At 39.9% G+C, this 22,322-nt stretch overlaps 1 protein-coding gene across 1 annotated transcript in view; it reads right to left on the bottom strand.

Annotated features, from left to right (window-relative positions):
• Positions 1-22,322, bottom strand: part of LOC117472246 (multiple epidermal growth factor-like domains protein 11) — a 150,344-nt gene that overhangs the window by 78,875 nt on the left and 49,147 nt on the right. Inside the window, exon 6 of the mRNA XM_034117420.1 lies at positions 6,579-6,671. Within this exon, the coding sequence (XP_033973311.1) occupies positions 6,579-6,671 (93 nt within the window). The remainder of the gene's footprint in view (positions 1-6,578; positions 6,672-22,322) is intronic.

The raw sequence follows: 22,322 nt of genomic DNA, 5'->3' as shown, positions 1-22,322 counted from the left end.
ATAGATTGATTAATTAATTTATGTATTGATTTAATTGGTTAACAAAATATCAGTACATGGTGATGCCTTCCAGTGTTTTACTATTCACTGTCTTTTTTACTCTTAATAGGACCATTATGTACTATCATTATCCTGTGTTAAAAAAGACTTGAAAGTAGTAATTGAGAGTAGAAAACTCAATAGGAATATGTTTACAGAGTTATTTCATCCAGTGAAAAGTTCGGTCATTTTTCTCATTGACTTTTATACAATCTGCCTACGTACTTTCGGCTTGTGCTAAATGTAAGGTTAATACCAATTTTGGATTAGACCACATTGTTTAATTCCGATTAGTTGAAGTTATGCCCAAACGACCCCAAATCCACCACAAAGCAATTCATTGTCCATCACCATATTTAACCATAAGTCAACTTTGTAGACTTTGCTCAACCCTGTTGTCTTTGATGTTTCTTTTGATTAGTTAGTTCTCAGTAAAAAACAATATAAGTGAACTAAGACCACTTTGTCAACTGTCAAAGTAACAAAAGTCTGAAGGCGCTGAAGTAATCACTGATTATCAAAACTATATACTTCATAAATTGCCTATGTAGCAACTTCCCTCTGCTTGATTTTTTTAAGAGCCTTCAACTGCGTCTTTGCAATTTTCTGTCCCTTCATCTTCTCCTTTCTGCTCTTGATTATCTTGCTGATATTCACCATCTCTACATGATCATTTCTATCATAATTTGTCCTTATCTGCTTCTTTTAATTTGCTCTGCTTTTGAGCTCTCTTGCTACATCTCCTCTCTTGTCTTCGCCGCCTCTTCCTTGCCTCCCTCTCGTTGCCTCCCCCCACTTCTCTCCGAGCTATTTATATTGCCTGGCAGAGCAACAAAGTTCTTCAACTGGACAGAAGTTTGGAGAGGCTTAGGCTCACACACTGCTCCACAAGCTAATCTGGTTAGCTACAGTCGAACACAGCGCAAAGAACAATCCTGTGGACTTCTTATTTTCTTACTTAGTACTAGGGCTGTGCGATTATGGCAAAAATCATAATCACGATTATTTTGGTCAAAAATTGATATCACGATTATTAAATACGATTATTCATGACTTTGAAAACATCCATTTATTGAACTTTTAAATACAAATAATAATTTGAACAGTATCTTTTTAACTGTTGATTTCCCTGAGCGTATAATTCAACTGAAAAACCAATACAAAAATAAGTGATACATTTATATCTACATTTAAATAAATAATATCAAAATAATAAATACCAATAAACAAGATCAACAAATGTTTTGGAGCGCACTTCAACAAGCTACTAAACATATATAAATACAAATAAATTAGATCAAATATGTTGCAGTGCACTGTCACAACCTAGCAAAGCAAAATAATCGTTTTTTCCGATTATGTTGTTTTCGTAATTGTGGCAGGCCAAAATCGTAATTGCGATTAAAATACGATTAATTGCACAGCCCTACTTAGTACTCACTGAAAGTTTGTATTCTACATACATAACATGTTTATTTCTGGTATGTATGGTATGTGTATCAAATGAAAAAAAGAAGAAGTGTAAAAATATAATGCTAAATTAAGATCAGCCCTGTTTCTCAGGAAAACAGCCCTGTTTTTAGCTTGTGACGATGCATTTCCTAGTTAATCCAATTTTCCCAACATATAAAAGGAACCCCTCTTCTTTTAGTTTATCACATTCAAAATCAACACGTCTAGAGAAACAGGGGTGTCACTGGAAAAGAAGTGGCAAAAAAAAACACAGTTTTAAAAGTAACTAAAGCTGTCAAAAAATGAAGCAACTACTTCAAAAGGGGACAGACAGTCTTGCTAAGTTATGTTACATACAAGGGATGTGCCAGGTTGTATTGACACAAATATAAATATAAAAAAGGTAAGGTATAAATAAATACCTTTTAAAAAACCTAAAAACATGCAGAACAGAACATGGTAATAGCTGGGCAGAAATGTGCAAAAATATATTCTAGGGGATATTAAAAAGGTTCACAGTGTTAAGAATAAAAAGAATATGCTATGTGCAGAGATAATAATTCAAATAGATGTGAAATGATTGCATAGTTGAATCATCACCTCCCTGCAAGACTTTAACACAAAGTCAACATTAAAACCTTTATGAAGGAAGATATATCGCAGCACTGGTATATTTCACTTTTAGATTTAGTGTTTTTTTGAGTGCTTGGCTTAGTGGTATTTTATTTTGACGGGTCCTTCCACAGACAGGGTTGAATACCTCTCATCAATAAATCCAAACTGAAAGAGCCCCCACTTTACTCTTCTGAATTAGAGGAGCAGTTCCACCAACCAGCAACCAGTAATGCGTCAGTGCTTCCTGTGAGAAATGAAGCCTTTAAATTCATGTAATAACAGCACTGCTGCTAAACCAAGTGTATTTGCACAACATCATGAAGACTTTATCCTAAGCTGTAGTATATTAGATAGCAAAATAAAAAATAAAAAAGCAAACAATGTGGGACCGTTCAATCAGTTACTGAGCACAGGATTCATTTCCTCAGACCAATCAGGTAAGGGAGTGTTTAATATAAAACACACAGGCTCAATATCCCAATGGGAGAGGCCTCACTGTGCAGCATTTCAGAAAATGAAAAGCTGTGGGAAATTGGCAAATCATGTATTTGAAATGTATTTTCTAGTCTTCAAGTTCACCTGTCGAACTCTCTGTGAGGGGCGGGGTGAGGCTGAGGAAGTGTTGCGTTATCACTAAATAAATAAGAGGGAATGAGGAATAGAGACTAAAACACTTTGAAGAAAGGAAGTTTAAGTCCGCCAAACTTCCTGAGTGAAGCCGACAGATTGACTCGATCGACGTACTTCATCCTGCTCTTCCCCTCAGCCTCACTGCTGCTAGATTTCGCTAACCCCTGTCTTGGCTTTGGCCTCAGTCCCCTGGTCCCTGAGCAGTAATACAAACAGGTAGACAGAGGGGAGGCTGGGGCACACCAATAAGGAAAGTGGGACTAAAGGGGCTGTGTGACTCATTAAGTATCAATGCCCCCAAAATACCTCCAACTGCACACATACACTGCTAAAGTTTATACTGAACGGTGGTCCTTTAGCAGGTGTGAGGGCAGTTTCAAGAGCCAGGGAGTCAAAACAAACTATGAAAATGAGATTAACATTGATATGCAATGGCTTGATTTCCACTTTAAAGATGGAATTTGGGCTGAGCTTCATAGAGAAAATCAAATCACAATTTTTCTGATCAAATCCCTTTATATCGATGTTGCGACTTTATTGTATGGTTGACTATAGGTGCTCTTACTTAAACATTCACATTTTTTTATAAATAATAACTAGTTATCTCAATATTATTTCTAAATGGATAAAGGCAAATAATAGAAGAGCTAAAGCAGTTAATTTCAGAACATTAGATCACTTTACTGTAACTCAACCTTTAAAACCAGGATAGTCTCATATCATCATTTTAATATCATTTCTATATATTGCGCAGTCCCATTTGGAATCGTGTTTACTGTTCTGTATTATGAAACTTATGACTTAAATGAGCCGCTGATGACTCTAGGTCAGGGATGGGCAACTTTGATGGTGGTGGGGGCCACATAATTTATGTACTGGCCACCAGGGGGCCACAGATTCACTTGGAACACACACACACACAAATTCCATGTGTTGTATGTAATTATTAACAAATATACTAAGTCTGACATCTTCATTGACATTTTACAATCTTTCAAGGAACATCCTCTAATAAGCTCACTAAACAAATATTACTTCACAGAAATGTTATTTAATTTTTTCAACTGGAATGTTTGTATTGAAGAGGTTATTTAACAGAGGAATACAACTATTTTAAACTATTGGAAAGCACGGAAGATGTGTGTGCATTGAGATTAACCATTAAGATGACATAAACATGAAGTCATGAACACTAACCCAGACATTAGTTGTCTAACTTGAACCTAAGACACTTGTAGCCTGTCTCTGCTGACGCACAATAAGGGGAGTGTCAACACAGACACCTGTCAACCCGCATTCGGCTGTTCCTCAGCGCCGCTCCCCCTCCCTCCCGCTGAAATTATGAATGAAAAGCGTATAGTAATCATAGATAACACGGCAGGGTCCGTGACAGTTTGTTTTCATCTGATTTCAAATAAACAAAGTCTTGGTTTTTAGAATATTAAACTTGTTTCGCCAAATTCAGATGATAAATACAACTTTTAAGCTTGTAAAGGCATAATTACAAGCGGTAACTTAACGTCACAGCAGGCATAACAACAGCCGCTGTTTCTTGTGAGTATTTCCCCGGAAATAAACACAATACACACAAACGCGTCACAGATTATTTTGCGGTATTTGGCTGCCGAACAAAATCATGTACACAGCTCGCAACGTTTTTTTATTAATTACGTTGTTTATAAATTAATCTGAGCTGACATTTGCCCATCCCTGCTCTAGGTAGTTGCTTTCTGGCCTCTAATGGCGCGTTTCCACTACAGCGCGGAGCACGGTTTAAGAGGGCTGTGACGTCAGCGGCCCGTTTTTGGTTGCGTTTCCACTTGGCCTAGTACCGGCCGGCGGGTCCTAATTCACAGTTTTTCTGGCCTCATAAAATCGTGGGTCTAGGGCCAGAGACAACGAGGCTGAGTCGGGCTGAGTATGCTAAACTAGAGAGAGCATCGCTGGCAAGGGGGCTACAACTACAACAAGATGGACATATTTGACCGTGATTTAATTGTAATACACGTTTCAAAATGATGCCGAAGTAACAACATACTGATACCGGTTAGTAAAAACCATGAATGAATGCTTTGTCAAGTCTGCAGACAGACGGCAGGGGAAAAACCTTTTAAAATGCGTGTTTTCTAAATGGAGATTGGCTAAGCTAACGCAATATATGCTCCGACCGTCCACACTCACAACAACGGCCTACAGACATAAATAAAGCAGCGACTGTATTCACCATGACACAGGCAGTCTGTGGTTTGTACTTGTTTAACTTTTGTCTAGTTTCTGAACATATATGAGGAGCTGTGAGCTCTGAGTGCTAACAGCTAACGGCTGTGTTGTTTTTCTGGGGTTCTCATTGAAGATGACGTCACGGCTCCGCCTACACTGCGTTACTATAGATACTACCCCAGTTCCTAAACTGTAATGGAAATGCGCCATAAAGTGAGCCAGTCCTAACGAGGCCTAGCCATACCGAGCGAGGCCGAGCGAGGCCGTGTAGTGGAAATGCGCCATAACTCTCATCTCTTCCACTCTGCTAAAATGTAGCCTTCCACCATTTTAGGAATATATTGAAAACTCCATGCTCTCTATTCCAGACCGATTTGTTTGTATATGCCTTTGCCTTCAGCAGACTCAATGACTAAAACTTGTTCTGCTAAAATTGAGCTAACTACAATATTGGTTTGGCAATTGAAAAAATGGTGGTCTCACAATAAGTAATCAAACAGAAATTAAAAAAAGTAGTCAACAAATAAAAGGTTGAAATGACTAATCTGTGCAGTGTCTGCTCATCTCGACAGAACCAAATTCAAGATTGAACTAATAGTTTAATGTGAGATGATATATCTGACAAAATGTACCTATTATAAACAAGATTACCAAGGTTTCCCAAGAAAGCAATTACATCCAAATTCCCAGAATTCAATCAAAATCTGGTTTGGGGATTTACTGTTTGTGCTTCTCATGGCACACCCAACACTCTGACTTTTAATTGAAGATGTGTAACGATATGTTCTTCTTTTATTTAACAATAAAAAGGGTGTGTGTCTTTCTTTACCTTTTTTTTTTTTTAACAGCGACGCTGGCCCTTTAAAGCCAAACAAGCATATCATGATGTCCTTCCTGCTCATTTACCATTTCCTTTTTGTTATCGGCGGGAATGAGGTTGCAGATCGACCTCTACTGTGAAAATGTGCTCTTTTCTTTATCGCCACATAAGGTGAATGTCAGATGACATGGTGTCCCTTTGAAATGCCAGTCTGTGATCATTATACTCTGCCCCACAACCAACCATACATCATTGCTGCGGTTCCAGCTCTGATTTGTGTACACCAGGGTGGAAATGAGAGGGGGGAACCAAAAACTCTCCCCCTTGATGTCTTAAATTAGCTTTTCACATTTTAGGTTGATAACATTTCTCGTTTCTAAATATGGCAAGTCTAATATGTGAAAGGTCATGCCTAATTTCAGAGAGATATCATCCCCCAGGATTCATTAGATGTTAATTTAAACATGTTCTGGACTTCTCTCTGGACTTTTCCTGGTAATGTTTCGATGAAAGTATTGACATCAATATATCACAATTGTCAGGCTTAATCCCTGATCTGGAAGAATTAGTAGAGATTGTCCCAGGTAATTCTGCAAATGTCCTGTCATGCTTTACTGTAAAAATGTGGAAGCATATGATCAACTGTAATAATCACATATGGTGGTCATATGAGCGTGTGCCATTTTATGAAAACAATGAAATGCGAAAGGATAAAGAGCAGAGTCTTCAGCCCAGTAAGATTTTCTTGTATCGGCTTTTCTTTTCTGATGTAATGAGTGTGACGACTGTGATGTGAACTCACCACTGGAGCAGTCCAGTCCTCCCCAGCCGGGCTCACACTGGCAGGTGTCAGGAGAGACACAGCGTCCGTGGGAACACTCTTCAGTACACAACGCTGAGGAGAAAGAAGACACAAGATTCTTTAAAAGTATACAATAAGATACTTCTTTTTTTTTTAGCTTTAATGAATTACAAAGGACCTGAAGATCTCAGTCAAGTTTTACAATACATAAAAAGTGAGCAGAACAATTCATAACGTGAATATCTCTTTCGTTTACAGATGTAATGTTAATCTGCAGTAACTTTCTGATCATAGAAAAAAAACCTGGTGTCTTGGTGTTAATCACAACTTCTTATTTCACCTTCTTCCAAATACTGTTTTGCTTTTTAAACATTGTGAAAAAGATATAAAAAAAGTATCTTTAAATACCTTACTGGATCATAACTCTTTTTATTTTACTTTGTAATTGAATGATCTGAATATTATCATCTATCAAATGTGAAACGATACAACTTTTCTTTATCAAACAAGCAGGCTAAAACAGTGCTCTCTAAAGGACAAACTAAACGTGGAACATTCCAGATAAACATCAAACATCATCTACTGTACAGCATTTTAAGTGAAAAATTACAATTTAGCTAAATGCTTCAGCTTTGAGTGAATTCCTATATTATCATATCCGACTCTTTAATGCTCTGCACACTTCTGATTAACGAGGTGCAGCTAGTTTTTATGGACTTGTTCCCCCCAGGATTCGCCTCTCAGGCTGCATACAGTTGGCCCTAACTTATTGGTGGAGGTCGCAGGGGTCGTCTGCAGTACTAAAAGGAATCCCTGCAAAATCTGTATTTTTATTAACTAGGGCTATGGAAAATCATAAATGTTACAGTTAAGCACAGTGTTCTTTATTGTAAACATGTGGTATATGTTGAATGAATTGAGTTAATGAACAAACAGCAAACAGTGTTATTTAGCATTGCGTTATTAGATTTTTATCAATAGACTTTGTGATTTACTATTTATTTAGTAACCAATTCTATGATACGCATGTAATGCATTATAATACACTGATATATTAAAGGGGACCTATCATGCAAAATGCACTTTTGTACATCTTTTATACATGAATATGTGTCCCCGGTGTTCCAGGGAACTCACCAAGTGTCAGAAAACACAACCCTCTCTATTTTCCTCCATACCCAAATCTCTAAAAAAGGGGCTGCAACAGATCTGATAAAAGCTGATCCAGATTTGAACACTGTCCTGACGTCAGGACGGTGGCGCTACGGCTATTGGGCCAACTCTCTACCTATCAGGGGAATGTGGGGTTGGGCCACGGCCGGCCATTGCCGCTCGAAAGCGCTGGAGACACTGTAGTACATATGCCAGGCCTGTAAGTGGCGCTGTAGTCTGCCACAAAAGCAGCGAAGAAGACTTCCCGCCCATAGTTACCATGGTTACCCTTCTGTTTATTCTCCGCTGTGGCTTTTTTTCTCCCTCCCCGAGGCAAGCGTTTGCTCCCGCTGCTTTAATTCAATGCAATCCCTCCCCGTCGAGGCAAGCACTGTAAATCTCTCCGGTTAGTCCACCAGCAGATGACAAACACCCACCTCTCCGCCTCTTCCAAGGAACGAGGGGACCGTGCGGCAGAGTTTCAGTTTCAGTTTGTTTCAAGATGTCCGTTAAAGTTTAAATCTTCCGGAAAAAATTAGAAAAGTGCCGGTCAAAGGTCTTCTTTGTTATTTATTGAGCTTTAAAACAAATGAATAACGACTCTATATAATAAAACACGGAGGACGGAGATCTCTTTTTCTCCCCCTCTTCTGACAGCCCAGCAGCTGATCAGAGCACGTCTCCCCTCTCCTGCAGGGGGGCGTGGTCAGCAGAATCAGACCCGTAGACAGCAAACAGCACATAGAGCGAAATGAGGCATGGCTAAAATGCATGATCTGTTTGGTATTTTGAAAACAGAAACGTATAAATATACCTTATATAGGTATGGCCCTACAATATATCATTTAAATATAGCATGATAGGTTCACTTTAAATATTCCCAATGCTTTAAAACAACATTCAGAACACATGTAAAAACATGTATGACTTAACAAGGTAAATTATCACAATATTTTCATTGCCAGTCGCCCACTGACATATTTTTCCCATTACTTAAAAGCAGCCAATGACCACTAAGAGTAACTTATAATGACATTATAAAAAAATATAATGTATAACAATTCTAGGAATTATAATACACTATTACTCTTAACAGAAAAAACGTCAGTGTGTGATACTTGACCTTAAAACTAGAATAGTACAGTGATTTAAGAACATTTTAATGCATTTTAAGTATGTTTATAATGACATGGGTGTCATAGAAAGTGTTACTTTTTGGTGTCATTTTAATATACAGCATGTACCCTGTACTCCTGAAAAATACATCTATGTGTTAGTCAAGCATATTCATAAATAAAGAAAAAAGTGTGTAGAACTTTTTCAGATCACATATCTTTTTGGCCACAACAATTTTTTTAATGTGCTAGGAAAAGTGTTTGTATAATGTTGGTACAGATTACGGTGGTGCTGCATCTTTATTTGAACAGGTTATTAAAATAAATAAAGCATAGAAGAACGTATCAAGAGTACAATTGTGAGTAGCTTTTAATATTTAAGTATTGACCGACCTAAAATAAATACATTTGCCTCAGTTATGGTAAGATTCTGCGAGCCGGCCTCCTGATAGAGTGCAGGGCATATTATCGTCTTTGTACAGCAAACAGATAAGGCAGCGCTGACTGACATCTTCATTTTCCCCTCACGCTTCCCAGACTGGTGTAATATTTCATCAGGACACAACCTTAAAGTTAGGAGCCGTCATACACCATTCCAAGGTTCAAAACAAACGACTCTATCACAGCATAATTAATGATGCCTTGTCTCACTGTGGTATTATCTGGTGCAGCGATTAGCTCAGATGCGGCGAGGTGGCCACAAGAAGGTGTGAGGAGGAGGAAGATAGATGGATAGAAGATACAAAGAAAACAATAACGAAAAGACTAATGACAAACACATTTCTCTAAAAGTGAATCTGAAAACTTCACTCCAACAAAATAAAATATATGTAAAAGTTGAAATCCCCCTAAAAGACATTTTTAAAACATAAAAATTGATCTTTCCACTTGAGACAGGTAGTATGTATGCACATTTCTTAATACGTTTCATCATGTATTAGCTACTTGTATTTACACTATAACTGTGTTTATATAGTGCTATGATCACTTTGTTCATGGATCACTACTAGAGATGTCCTGATTCATCCGGATCATTAACCCGGATCCTAGTAATGAGCTGGTCGTGACGAGTCTCCCCTCTCGATTAACCCGAGTCCTTTGAGTCCTACACCTGGTGACGTACAAATTAAAACTATAAATTGCGTCACTCGCTACTCTCCTTATAACATGTAAAATCACATTACAACGTACCCCAGTCCATCTTCCTAGCCTTTAGCAAGTAGGATAGCTGCCAGAAGTTATCGTTTGGCTCAGGGGAAGCGGATCAGTGAAACTTCCTGCAGACTCGTGAGTCGTGTGGACTCAGAGCCGTATCCAGAGATCCAGACCATACATCCATGATCCAGACTCGTCATGCACGAGCATAGCCGCGGGAACTGGGAAGTCATTTCACTTAAGGGGTGCGGACAAAAGTGGGGAGAGATTTCAACAACAGTAACATGAGGTTTTTCAAATGTACACCATTCGCAGCCCCGCCTCCAGCACCCCTACTTCCCGCGGCTATTGTGCACGAGTCAACAGCTGACTCAGAGATTCACAAATCCTGACTCACTATGCAAAACATAGCAGACTCGTGCGGACTCAGAGCCGTAACCGTATAGCAGCAGATCCAGAGATCCAGCAGACTCGTTGTCATGCACGAGTCAACAGCAGACTCAGATCCGCCAAATCACAAAATAACCCTTTTTTTTGTGATCAAAATGTTTTATTAAAGCAAAAGACACTGTGTAGCGGAGGTTAATGTAACGTTAGTTTAATATGCTCGTGAAATGCAACAACTTTTCGGTTGCGCCGGTAGGATTTCTACGCTCTTGGTGATGCTGACTCATATGACTCAAAGGACTCGTATGATCCGGATTCAGAAGACTCAGGATTTGCCATCTCTAAGCACTACAGCACTTATGTAAAAGTCTTGCCAAAGTTAAGTCTTCAAAAAGTTTATATTTATGTAATTTTGGGATGGGATGTGTCTCCCTACGAATTCCTCACAAGCGTCAACATCATTACGTCAATCCTGATTGCCTGTGGATCATGACTTGGATAATCCACCTGTCTTTATATATGTAGCTTGCGCTAAAACGGAGCATCATTCAAACACCTCTTCTTGTTTCAGAGGATATCTCTCCCTGTTTTCATGTTTTCTGTTTTCATAGGCTAGCTAGCTCAACTAATGGAACTAGTTTAAGCTAACATTCCGCTGCCGGGTGCTAGCTAGCTTGACACGTTTTGACTCTCAGATCTTTACTGTAGTACCACAGTTCGGCCACAACGAACATTTGATTCAACGTTGGGCGCACTTCCTGTGGGCTTCACCCTGAATTCCCGTTTACAGATATACATTCTTAAGTAGAGACAATACAGGTCTGCTCATGCTGGGCAGGCATATTGCTCCCTAGTGGCTCTAGCTGCATGTTTCTAATCTCTGCTGCTGAGCACTCAGACACTTGGCACTCGGACTGAAGCCGCCGAGACATCTTAACAGATCAAATAAATCAACGCTACAGGACCAATATCAACTATTACAAATGAAAGGATATCTGTCATCAGATCCATCATGATGTTTTTTTGCACAAGAGCAGTGTGTTATATCGGCTGTCAAAATATGCTTGTTTGTAATTTTACCTTATTGCCTCCACCTTTCCTTTCATTGCAAAATCAATTTGCGCCGCTGCAACCCTGCACCACTGTGTTCTTAGGGTGGGGGGGCTTTTAAATCACCACGCCGGGCTCAGTGATCGATGACAGCCCACCAGATGGCACCGTTCATCGACCCTACCCCATGTGGAATATTGTCGTAATTGTGGAGAGTATAAATTCACTCAGAGTGGCAAGGTGTCCAGGGTGTACTCTGCCTGATGCATGCTGGGAAAGGCTTTCATTCTCCCACAGTCCCACAGCCCAAACATAATAATAAAAAAAGGATAAAACTATAGAAAATGGTAATCTTACCCGTCACACTAAAAGCCCCATATTGCTTAATGGTTTGTTAAATCAAAGTGCGGGTGATAAACAGCTTCATTGTCATCTGTGCCACTTGTTAAAAGTGAAAGGCTGAACTTTATCTAACATCCCCCGCAACTCATTTTGCGAGGATAACTTGTGTACTATGGTATGAATACTGCATCACACATCAGGTAGGGAATGTGACGGCAGAAGACAGTCTGACAGCTTGGAGACTTTAGCTGCTCCATCACAGAGATATGATGTGCTGCTGCTCCCGCTCTCTGTTTGTGCAACTGATTCCTCTCCAACGGAAACAGTCAGCTCCTCTTGCATAAATATGTGCTCAGGAACAAATTAATATCACATAAATTGAAAAAAAATCAGCTCACACACACACAACTAATCCTGCACCACAGACAATATTTGAAATTAGATGCTGTGTTTTAAGGCTATAGGGTGTTCAAAATAAGCACAGTGCACAAAAAGTGAAGTGCTGAGTTTTAAAAGTTGCAAAGTACGCAAGAAGGGACAAAAAGTGGGTTGGGTGGATACAGGAGTTAGACTGGACTCTGTTTTATGGCTCTTATAGTACTTTAGCCACCGAGCGGTCGTCCTGTTTAAATTTATAGTAGGACTGTGTTAACATTTTACAGCTTTTTCCATGCATTAAGACAGGAATCCTCGCAGGCACACACTCTTGACACCGCACACTAAGTAAAGATTTATACTGGAGGTGAGCCTGAGCCGCTGCCTGTAATACTGAAAGCTTTACATCTCCCTTAGAAATAGACAGTGAGAACTGGACGGTTGTATTTCAAGGGTGTTTAAAGTGTCATGAGTATTTGTTTGTACTAGAGGACAGAAATATTTTTGTTAAAGAATACTACAGTAATAGACCGAGCGCAGTTATATTAGAAACTGTATAAAAAATATCAAAGCCTTACCAATAACTCTAAACAACAACTTGGGTTGATGTGAAAACAACAGTAAAACAACAAATATGACGTCCAAAACACAACTCATAAGATCTGCTATTTTAGTTAGAGTTTTAGTTAGATACAACATTCAAATGTGGTTTAACGACCTCACAAAAGACAAGAACTAACAGAAACATCACATCAAGTGGGATAGCAAAACCTGGGTAATAACACCAAACTGCCACTCATTTGATTATGTTAGAGAATTATGAAGAATACGTTTAGAAAAATAATATATATGGTCATGTAGGGGGGTTGGGGCGGGGATTTAGTCCAGTGCCACTTTACATGTAATACGTATTAGGACACAGAGCACAGTGTTTTCTGAGTCATCTTGTAAGGCGCTATTTATTTTTGATATATATTTTTTTGATTTCCCATGGGTCCCATAACTGTTTCTTGGTCCCCCCTGTGCCACCTTATTGTAAACAGCCCCTATGTTTAAAGGAATAGCCAGTTCTCTTTGGTAATTATGACACCAGGTCCAGCAGAATTTTAGCCTACGTGTAGATGTGTACCTTGCTCTCTCTTGGTTCGCTACAGTCAGCTAATAAATAAAGAGGCACAATCCAAACAATATGTTGTAATATGAGGCCATTACTGTCATGATTTGATTTGTCAGAAATTAGATTGGGCAAGTGATGTTTCTGTTCACGCTTTAGTTTTAGAAGCCATTGCCAAACATTTTTGTTGTTTTTATACTATGTTCATATACTCCTGGACTTGAGGAATACCTGTATTCATGAATGTCACTGTCTCTATCAACCTTCTATAATCTCTTAAAATGAAACAATGTCAGGCCACACATTGAATATGTATTTCTGCAAAACACTGATTTCAAAATGTCAGATTTCAGACTCAAGAGCTAAAAGATATGATTAAGTTTGGGTAGCAAATTTCAGCCTCCATTTCCTATTAATCCTGTAGCGACCCTTTAGACTTCTCTTCTGACCCCTCTCGTCTCGCCCTTCAGATAGAGGAGCAGGCCATTTGCCATTGTGTGGTCACTGTTAACAAAAAAGCAGTAAAATGAGAAGGGATGGGTTCACTGCTGCAATCAAAGCAGGATGAATTCTGTAATGAGCTCAAACTAATCAAGATGAACACTTTCTATTCATGCACTTCTTTGTGCTACCGGCTTATCTTTGGCAAGAGAGAGAAAAATGCAATTAGCTGCAAATACAGACCCACATTTTAATAAGAGAGCCAAAGACACATGTTCTTGTAATCCTGAAGGAGAGTTGATAAATCATTAAACGGTGGGCTTAATCCTTTCATCCTGTGGATAGGAGCTGAAGCAGCTACAAGGAAGATTACATCAGCGATGGGTAAAAAGATTAATAGATATCAAATTAAATAATCGCCACCTAATTCCCACTATTGTCTCGGCATGCAGAAGCAGTCTTTAGGCTCCTTGAATCTCTTGATCTGCTGAGAGCGGAGGTATGAGCAGCAGCAGGAAGAACAGCAGTGTAAGTGCACACCTGACATCTTTCTCCAGAGTCGTTTCTCTGTGTTAAACTGTCAGGGCTCATCACATCCCCGGGCGACAGGGATTGCCAATTAAATTGTTCTTGTTGAGAAAAGACATTACAAATAATTATTATTTCCACTCTTGTACTCTGGACATTACATAATGTTCATTTTAGAGGCTTTTCTTGTTTTAATGAGACTTATTCACGGAACAAAAAACTGCATATCAATGATGTTTCTTTGTATTAGAGATGTAACCACATACATAATCTGGATAAGAAAATATAATAGTGTCTGTATCTAAATCTTTGCAGGATCATTATATTTTTCCCTTGTCACACAAGTTGCCAAAATAAAATGTCATCTTTGGGTCAAAAGTCAGTCAAACAAGGAATATGATCCATAAATGTATTAAAGGAGAGGTGTCATGCTTTTCCGGTTATTACCCGTCCCCTTGTGGCTTATGAAGGTTTTTATGCATGTAAACGGTGTGCAGAGTCAAAACCCTCAAAGTACACCCTGTAGCGAGTAAAACTCTAACACAGAAAATACCTCCCCAAAACGCCTCGTTGGAGATACGTCACTGTCCATTTGATTCTTCCAGGTACGGCATGATGTCATGCCGTACCTGGAACAAAATGGACCAATCCCAAAGAGCTATGGCCACACCCAGCGACGCTGGCTGCACCCTCTGCCAGCCTAACATTTACTGTTGGAAGCTCTGGTTCAGTTCACAATCGATCCAGTCATGCCACTGCCAAGGACCTGTTTCCTGAAATGTGAGGGGAAATCTGAGCTGTTTCTCCTACCGACGGAAGAACCACGACGAAGTCAGTGGTTGAAATTTCTGTTTAACACTGTTCCTTCAGAGGTTCGAAGAACGTTACTGTGTGCGCGGCATTTCACAGACGAAAGCTTCCAAAACATTGCCCAGTTTGAGGCGGGATATGCACAGCATTTGAAACTGAAGGACGATGCTATTCCTAGTTTGTTTGGACCGTTTAGAGCAGGGGAAGATTCGGGTACACAACCTGTAAGTTTGCATTGTTATTTGTGTATTTATCAAACAAGGTATCTACCACGACTGTTTAAATGTGTAAACGTGTTTCGGACTGCTAAGCCATTGACACAGTGCTAACTGGGCTAACTAAGTTGCTAGCGTTTCCATATATCAACTCCAATATCAGCAGATGGCCTTACATACATGTATCTCATAGCAGGAGAATGTCTGCATTCACACACAAAATACTCATAGACAGTATACTCCGGGTGATTTACCGTACGGTCAGTCGCGAAACGTAATTAGTAATTACATTATAGCTGGCGTTCCTAGCGTGTATGCTACCGAGCTAAACAACGGAGCTAGACATGAGTTTGCTCGGGAAAACATTGTTGTTATGCCAGCTACAATGAATGTAGCAGACTACCCGTATAAGATTGCAATTGTAAACATGTTCTTGATAGCCTAATATGAACCACTATCTGTTGTTCATAGTATAGTATAGTATAGTATAGCATATTACACTGAACAACTAGCAAACGTAGGTTAGCATTGTAATCCAGCTGGCAAGCTGACGAACATAAAACGACTAAGTTTCAATAATATTTTGTGATTGGCACTTCATTTCGTTAGGAATGTCTCCCAAACAAGGTATCTACCAAGACTGTTTAAATGTGTAAACGTGTTTCGGACTGCTAAGCCATTGACACAGTGCTAACTGGGCTAACTAAGTTGCTAGCGTTTCCATATATCAATTCCAATATCAGCAGATGGCCTTACATACATGTATCTCATATCTGGAGAATGTCTGCATTCACACACGAAATACTCATAGACAGTATACTCCGGGTGATTTACCGTACGGTCAGTACATTATAGTTGGCGTTCCTGGCGTGTATGCTACCAAGCTACCGTTCATAGCGTGTATGCTACATAGCTAAACAACAAGGCTACCTAGAGCTAGACATGCTAGGGAAAACATTGTTTTCATGCCAGCTACAATGAATGACCGAACGTAGCAGACTACCCGTATAAGATTGCAATTGTAAACATGTTCTTGCTAGCCTAGACTAGCTGTTGTTCATAGTAGATTGGCATATTACACTGAACAACTAGCAAACGTAGGTTAGCATATTAGCTGGCAAGCTAACTGTGTTGATTAGATAGATAGATTAGATAGATACACACTCCTACCACAACTACTACTAACGAATCTAACACAACTAAGTTTCTCTAATATCTTTGTGATTTGCATTTGATTTCGTCCAGCCAGATCAGGAAACTCCTGGCGTATCTGGCGGACAACACACACACGGGATGACCCACTCTGATGCCTCGTCCTAAAAAGCCCCGGCAGCCGCTTACAAAGCTGCGATAGGCAAGATGCCGAAAACGCCTATAAGGGGAGGAATGGATGATATACAGTGTATATATGTATATTTACGCATGTTCATTTTGTACATTTCTAAAAATAAAGTTTGATGGAAATACTTAGTAGGCCTATCCTTTCTTCCCTGAATGATTTGCTCCTATAACATATCATTCATATATAGCAAACCATGATTTGATTTCTCATCAAACAGTAGTAGTTTATTACAGGTAAAAATAACTTACTCTTCTATAACAACAGTTGTAGGTACAGTTCGGTTAGTTAGCGTAGAAAATATACGGCTGTACCGACGCCATTATAAGACTGTTGTTCCGCTGAGAGCGAGCCGAAAAAAGCACTGTTAGACATGGGCGGAGCCTCTCTGGTGGTTGACTAATCAGAACAGAGTGGCCGAGCTGACCAATGGGAGCACACTAGGCTCACAGGGAGGGGGGGGCAAGAGCTCCAACGAGCCGTTTAGTGGAGAGAGTGAATACTGCTGAATACACATACTTTACAGAGATGCTGTATGCGAAACCAATGTGAGTTTGGAAAATTGCACAGTATAAATCTATTTTAGTATACCTCAACAATGGAATTATGATCAGTGGAAATGGCCATGACACCTCTCCTTTAAGAAATCATATATTTTCTTACAGGAGCTCTAAATAACTTCAGATGATGTCTCAATTATAATAATTATAATAAACAAATAAGGGCTAAAAACAGGTTGGACAGTTTTAAGATTGAAGGGGCCCCATTATGCTCCTTTTCAGGTTTATATTTGTATTTTGTGTCTCTACTATGACATGTCTCCATGCTTTAATGTTCAAAAAGCTCTTTATTTTTCTCATACTGCCTGTGCTGCAGCACCCTTTCAACCTGAAACCAGAGCCCAGTCTGCTCTGATTGGTTAGCTGTATAGGGTCCCTTTAATATACAGACATCTTCTGTGGGTCATCCATACTATATATGTTGAAACAGATGCATTGAGCAGTACTGGATCAAGCTTGATTAAAGTCACACACATGTCATTTCTTCATGCTCTGATGTTAAAACAAGTCCGACAGCTTTGTGTTATTTGACAATGGACGGGAAATTGACAAAGCGATGATCTTAAGTGCATGTAAAATGGCAGAGAGCTTTTAAATTACTAAAGCTTTAGATAAAAAACATTTTTATAGATACTTTAAATCCAGATGTATACACACCCTGCATGTTTTTAATGATGGAACACTGACAGTCACGTAGCTTTTACGTATAGACTTACTTTTAAAACCTTTTACAGATCATTCTTTATCATTTGATTTATTCAGGTATTGTTTTTTTTGTTTTTTTGAGCAGCTAAATCTACACATAAACTGTCTGAATATTATAAATAGCAGTCTAGATAGTTTTAGCTTCTACTGTAAATCGGAACGTGGATATTTTAAATGAAAAGAAAGAATTCCATTCCACACGACTGTGCTTGTTATTCCTCTTTACCAATGCGTAACAAAAATGATAATACTGAATAAGAGTGACAGCATTAAGTGGAATTATGGGTTCACAGAAGGAAGGTTTGTGTTGTGGGATGTAATCAAAAATCGGATGCCTACAGTAATTTATATGAGAGTTGTCGTGGGGACGTGACGAGTGGCCGAGGTTTCAGGTTGGGTCCCGGAGAGGGGAGGGGTTTAAGGTTGAAGCAGGTGGATGGGTGAGGAGGTGACAGACTGCCAAGCTGCTAGGGTTCAACAGCCAGAGAGGGGAGGCATTCAGGATCCAGAGAGGAACAAAAAAAAAAGAAAGAGAACAGAATGAGTCGGACAGAGAATAAAAAAGAGGACGACTGAGGGAGGATCGCTCCGACTTGAGATAAAATGGCCTCAGGCAGAGATGAAAAATAACAAAGGGTTTCTTACGCCTGCAGGACAGGGAACATCCACACAAGACGTGCAAAGTCAAGAAGCAAGTAAACAGCAATGACACCCTGCACATAATTACATGTTTGTTGATATCGAGACAAACAGGAAATGAAAAACAGAGCGCTCACAACACAGCCAGGAAACACAGAAAGAGGAAAGCCCTATAATCAAATTAGAAGCCCCCCCCCCTCCCCTCTACTTCTTTCTGTTTCGGGGGGAGGTAAACCTTTCAATTAGCTCAGGCTGTGCATATCGCACGACAAAAGACCTGTCACAGGCCGTTACCGTTAGCTAACCAGGCAGGCGTGTTCCCGTAGTTAACGTTGAAGAATTAGCTTCCGGCATTCAAACTAGTCAGCCACTGGAAGGGTGGAGCTGTCTGTGTGTGAGTCTGTGAGTGTGTGTGTGTGTGTGTGTGTGTGTGTGTGTGTGTGTGTGTGTGTGTGTGTGTGTGTGTGTGTGTGTGTGTGTGTGTGTGTGTGTGTGTGTGTGTGTGTGTGTGTGTGTGTGTGTGTGTGTGTGTGCGGTAGAGCAGGCATCGCACAATAGAGTGGAGGGTTATTTGTCTAGGTCCCCCGGGCGAATCTAATAAAGTTGTTTACAAGCAGATGCTGAATAAAGACACACAATACGCTCCTCTTTGCCCTCCCCGCCCCTCGGGCCGACCCATTCACTTCCTCTCCTCAATGAGAAAAGGCAACACTGCCCTATAGAGTTTACCATCTAGGGTGGATAATTGATTTATTTTGCAGGATCGAGGAAGGTATACTCGCTTGAGATTAACACAGGGCAGGGAGATATCCATTTTTTAACACTGTTTGGAAAAATCTCTGAATGCTGACGTTTGACTTTTAAATTCAAGCAGCAAGTAAACTTCCAGGATCTCACTTTTATCTTCATGTGCAATATAAATTATTTTCCCTTTAAAAAACATAACAATAATTTTATTACAGCTTTCTATGACATCATGCCAACGCTACTTGTAATATGAAAATCTGCTTATAATGTAGCTCAATATGAAACATTTCTGTAAAAAGTAGTCACAGAAGTGTATATATAAGGAATTAAAATGAAAGCACAGATTTATTTTAAATTCTTACAGTCAAATGCATTTTTACTGTGAAATGCTTAACACTAATGTTTCCTGTGGAGCCTATAAACGGTCAAATATAAGTACGAGTCTAATAATGTACCTGCTCATGGCTGCTTCTTCCCGGCATGAGTAAGCACCGATCAAAGCACACATGTTGGCCACAACTGGTTTCTGGAAAACGACGCTTTTTCTTTTTATACATAAAAAGGCACAATTATGGCACCTAAATGAAAAGTACATAGCTCTTCTCTCACCAATAGTGCTATTCATCAATATAGATTGAGGTGGTGAGTGTTGGAGATATCCACTGTAGAGATGTTTGCCTTCTCTCAAATGTAATGAAAATGTATTTGTATAGACAACATCTCCTACACTTTGGGACTAGTAATCAACGTCCTGTTTTTTAGAGGGGCGGGGGGGTTTAGAGATTATGTTAACGGGAACATTCTAACAGTATATGCTACATACTGTACAATAGATGCTGTGGAGACCATTGGAAAACTAGGACCATTTAAACAATCAATTGAATTATAATGATACATTAATTGTGAAAGTAAATAGGGACTGTAAAGAAATATGGTGGATGTCTCCAATTGCATTCCCCCTTGTTCTCATATGGCTCATAGGTTATTGCAGAAAGATATTGGGTAGAAATCATGTGTTCCACAGATTTGGTACCAAATGTTTTTACAACAACACTCGGAAATTGATAAAAATGGGTTTTAAAATAAGGAAATACTACATTTAGACACCAACACTCTGAGGAACACCACTGAAAGATCTACGTTGTCTAAAGGTACAGATCTTACATGCAGCGAAGAGCTTGATCTACTAATAAAATGGCTAGGCCCCCAGCCTTCAGCACACGTTAAAGTTAGGGTAAGAATGGAGAAACCAGCTCGAGTGCGCTAGAATTTGAAAGTACGCAGCCGGAAAAAAATCTGCCCCTTCCTTCACACTTCCTTACAGATCCCCTCCTCCAACACACACGAACGCGCACATGACCAATGAGGGCACGAGATAAGTTTGTGCACGAGATGGAAGGCTGACAGGCAGGTAGGCCATCCAATTAATTTAGCCGGGCCGGCTCAGATGATTGGTCGTGCTTTTTACAGCGCCACGGCTTCCACAGATGACATTTTTTTATGTATTTATTGTCAAAGCATTTAATGTATTCATTGCTATCGGGATGTTAAGAGCATTCCATGGAATATAACAAAAAGTGTTTCTGAAGTGAATTACCTACCCTACCTTTAAGAGGATTCGAGCTGTCCATGTCAACGACTCAGCTCGAGGCTTAATTATGGCATGGTCTCGTCTTCAGGACTGTTACGGGTCACCAGAAATGATCGAGAAGGCTCTCTTCGACAGAGTGGAGCAGTTCCCTAAGATCAACAACAGAGATCCTGTGAAGCTCAGAGAGCTTGGTGATCTGCTACAGGAACTAATATCAGCATAGCAAGAAGGCAACCTACCTGGGCTAGCTTGCTTAGACACCTCAAGAGGCCTGAACCCTATTGTGGAGAAGTTGCAATTCAACCTTCAGGATAAATGGATGTCTCATGGGAGTATGTACAAAGAGCAGAACCATGTTCATTTCCCCCCATTCACCTAATTTGCTGACTTTGTCTGCAGAGAGGCCTACATCCGTAACGACCCAAGTTTCTTTCTGTCTTCTTCAACTGTTGCAAAAGTGAAGCAGGATAACACAGTTAAGAAGATGGACAGCTCTAAGAACTTAATCTCCTCACACATGACGGAGGTCTCTTCTACATCTGACAATAAAGAGACGCCCAGTGCCAAGCCCGATGTCGAAAAGCAATGTCCTATCCACAAAAAGCCTCACCCTCTTAAATATTGCAGAGGCTTTAGGACCAAGACACTAGAAGAGCGCAAGGCATTTCTTAAGGAGGGTGGCATATGTTTTATATGTTGTTCTTCTAGCAAACATCTTGCAAAAGACTGTAAGATTTCAGTTCAATGTAAAGAGTGCAACAGCAACAAGCATATAGCAGCTCTTCATCCTGGACCAGCTCCATGGCATAACCAGAACCCTGAGTCAGAGAACGGCGGGGAGGATGACACTGAGTCATCTCCGACAGTGAACTCCAAGTGTACGGAGGTCTGTGGAGAAAACAACGGGCCACGCTCCTGCTCAAAGATATGTCTCATCACAGTGCATCCTAAGGGACGACCTGACAGGTCAGTGAGACTCTACGCCAGGGATGGGCAAATGGCGGCCTGTGGCCCCCACCTCCTCTTTTTGCGGCCCTCAGATTAATTTATAAACAACGTAATTAATAAAAAAATAAGCCAAATACCACAAAATAATCTGTGACGCGTTTGTGTGTATTGTGTTTGTTTCCCGGGGAAACACTCACAAGAAACATCGGCTGTTGTTATGCCTGCTGTGACGTTAAGTTACCGCTTGTAATTATGCCGTTACAAGCTTCAAAGTTGTATTTATCATCTGAATTTGGCGAAACAAGTTTAATATTCTAAAAAACAAAACTTTGTTTATTTGAAATCAGATGAAAACAAACTGTCACGGACCCTGCCGTGTTATCTATGATTACTATACGCTTTTCATTCATAATTTCAGCGGGAGGGAGGGGGAGCGGCGCTGAGGAACAGCAGAGTGCGGGTTGACAGGTGTCTGTGTTGCAGAGACAGGCTACAAGTGTCTTCGGTTCAAGTTAGACAACTAATGTCTGG

The sequence above is a fragment of the Trematomus bernacchii genome, unplaced genomic scaffold (genome assembly GCF_902827165.1).
Source record: "Trematomus bernacchii unplaced genomic scaffold, fTreBer1.1, whole genome shotgun sequence".
Lineage (NCBI taxonomy): Eukaryota > Metazoa > Chordata > Actinopteri > Perciformes > Nototheniidae > Trematomus > Trematomus bernacchii.
This window is presented reverse-complemented; position numbering and strand designations above follow the sequence as displayed.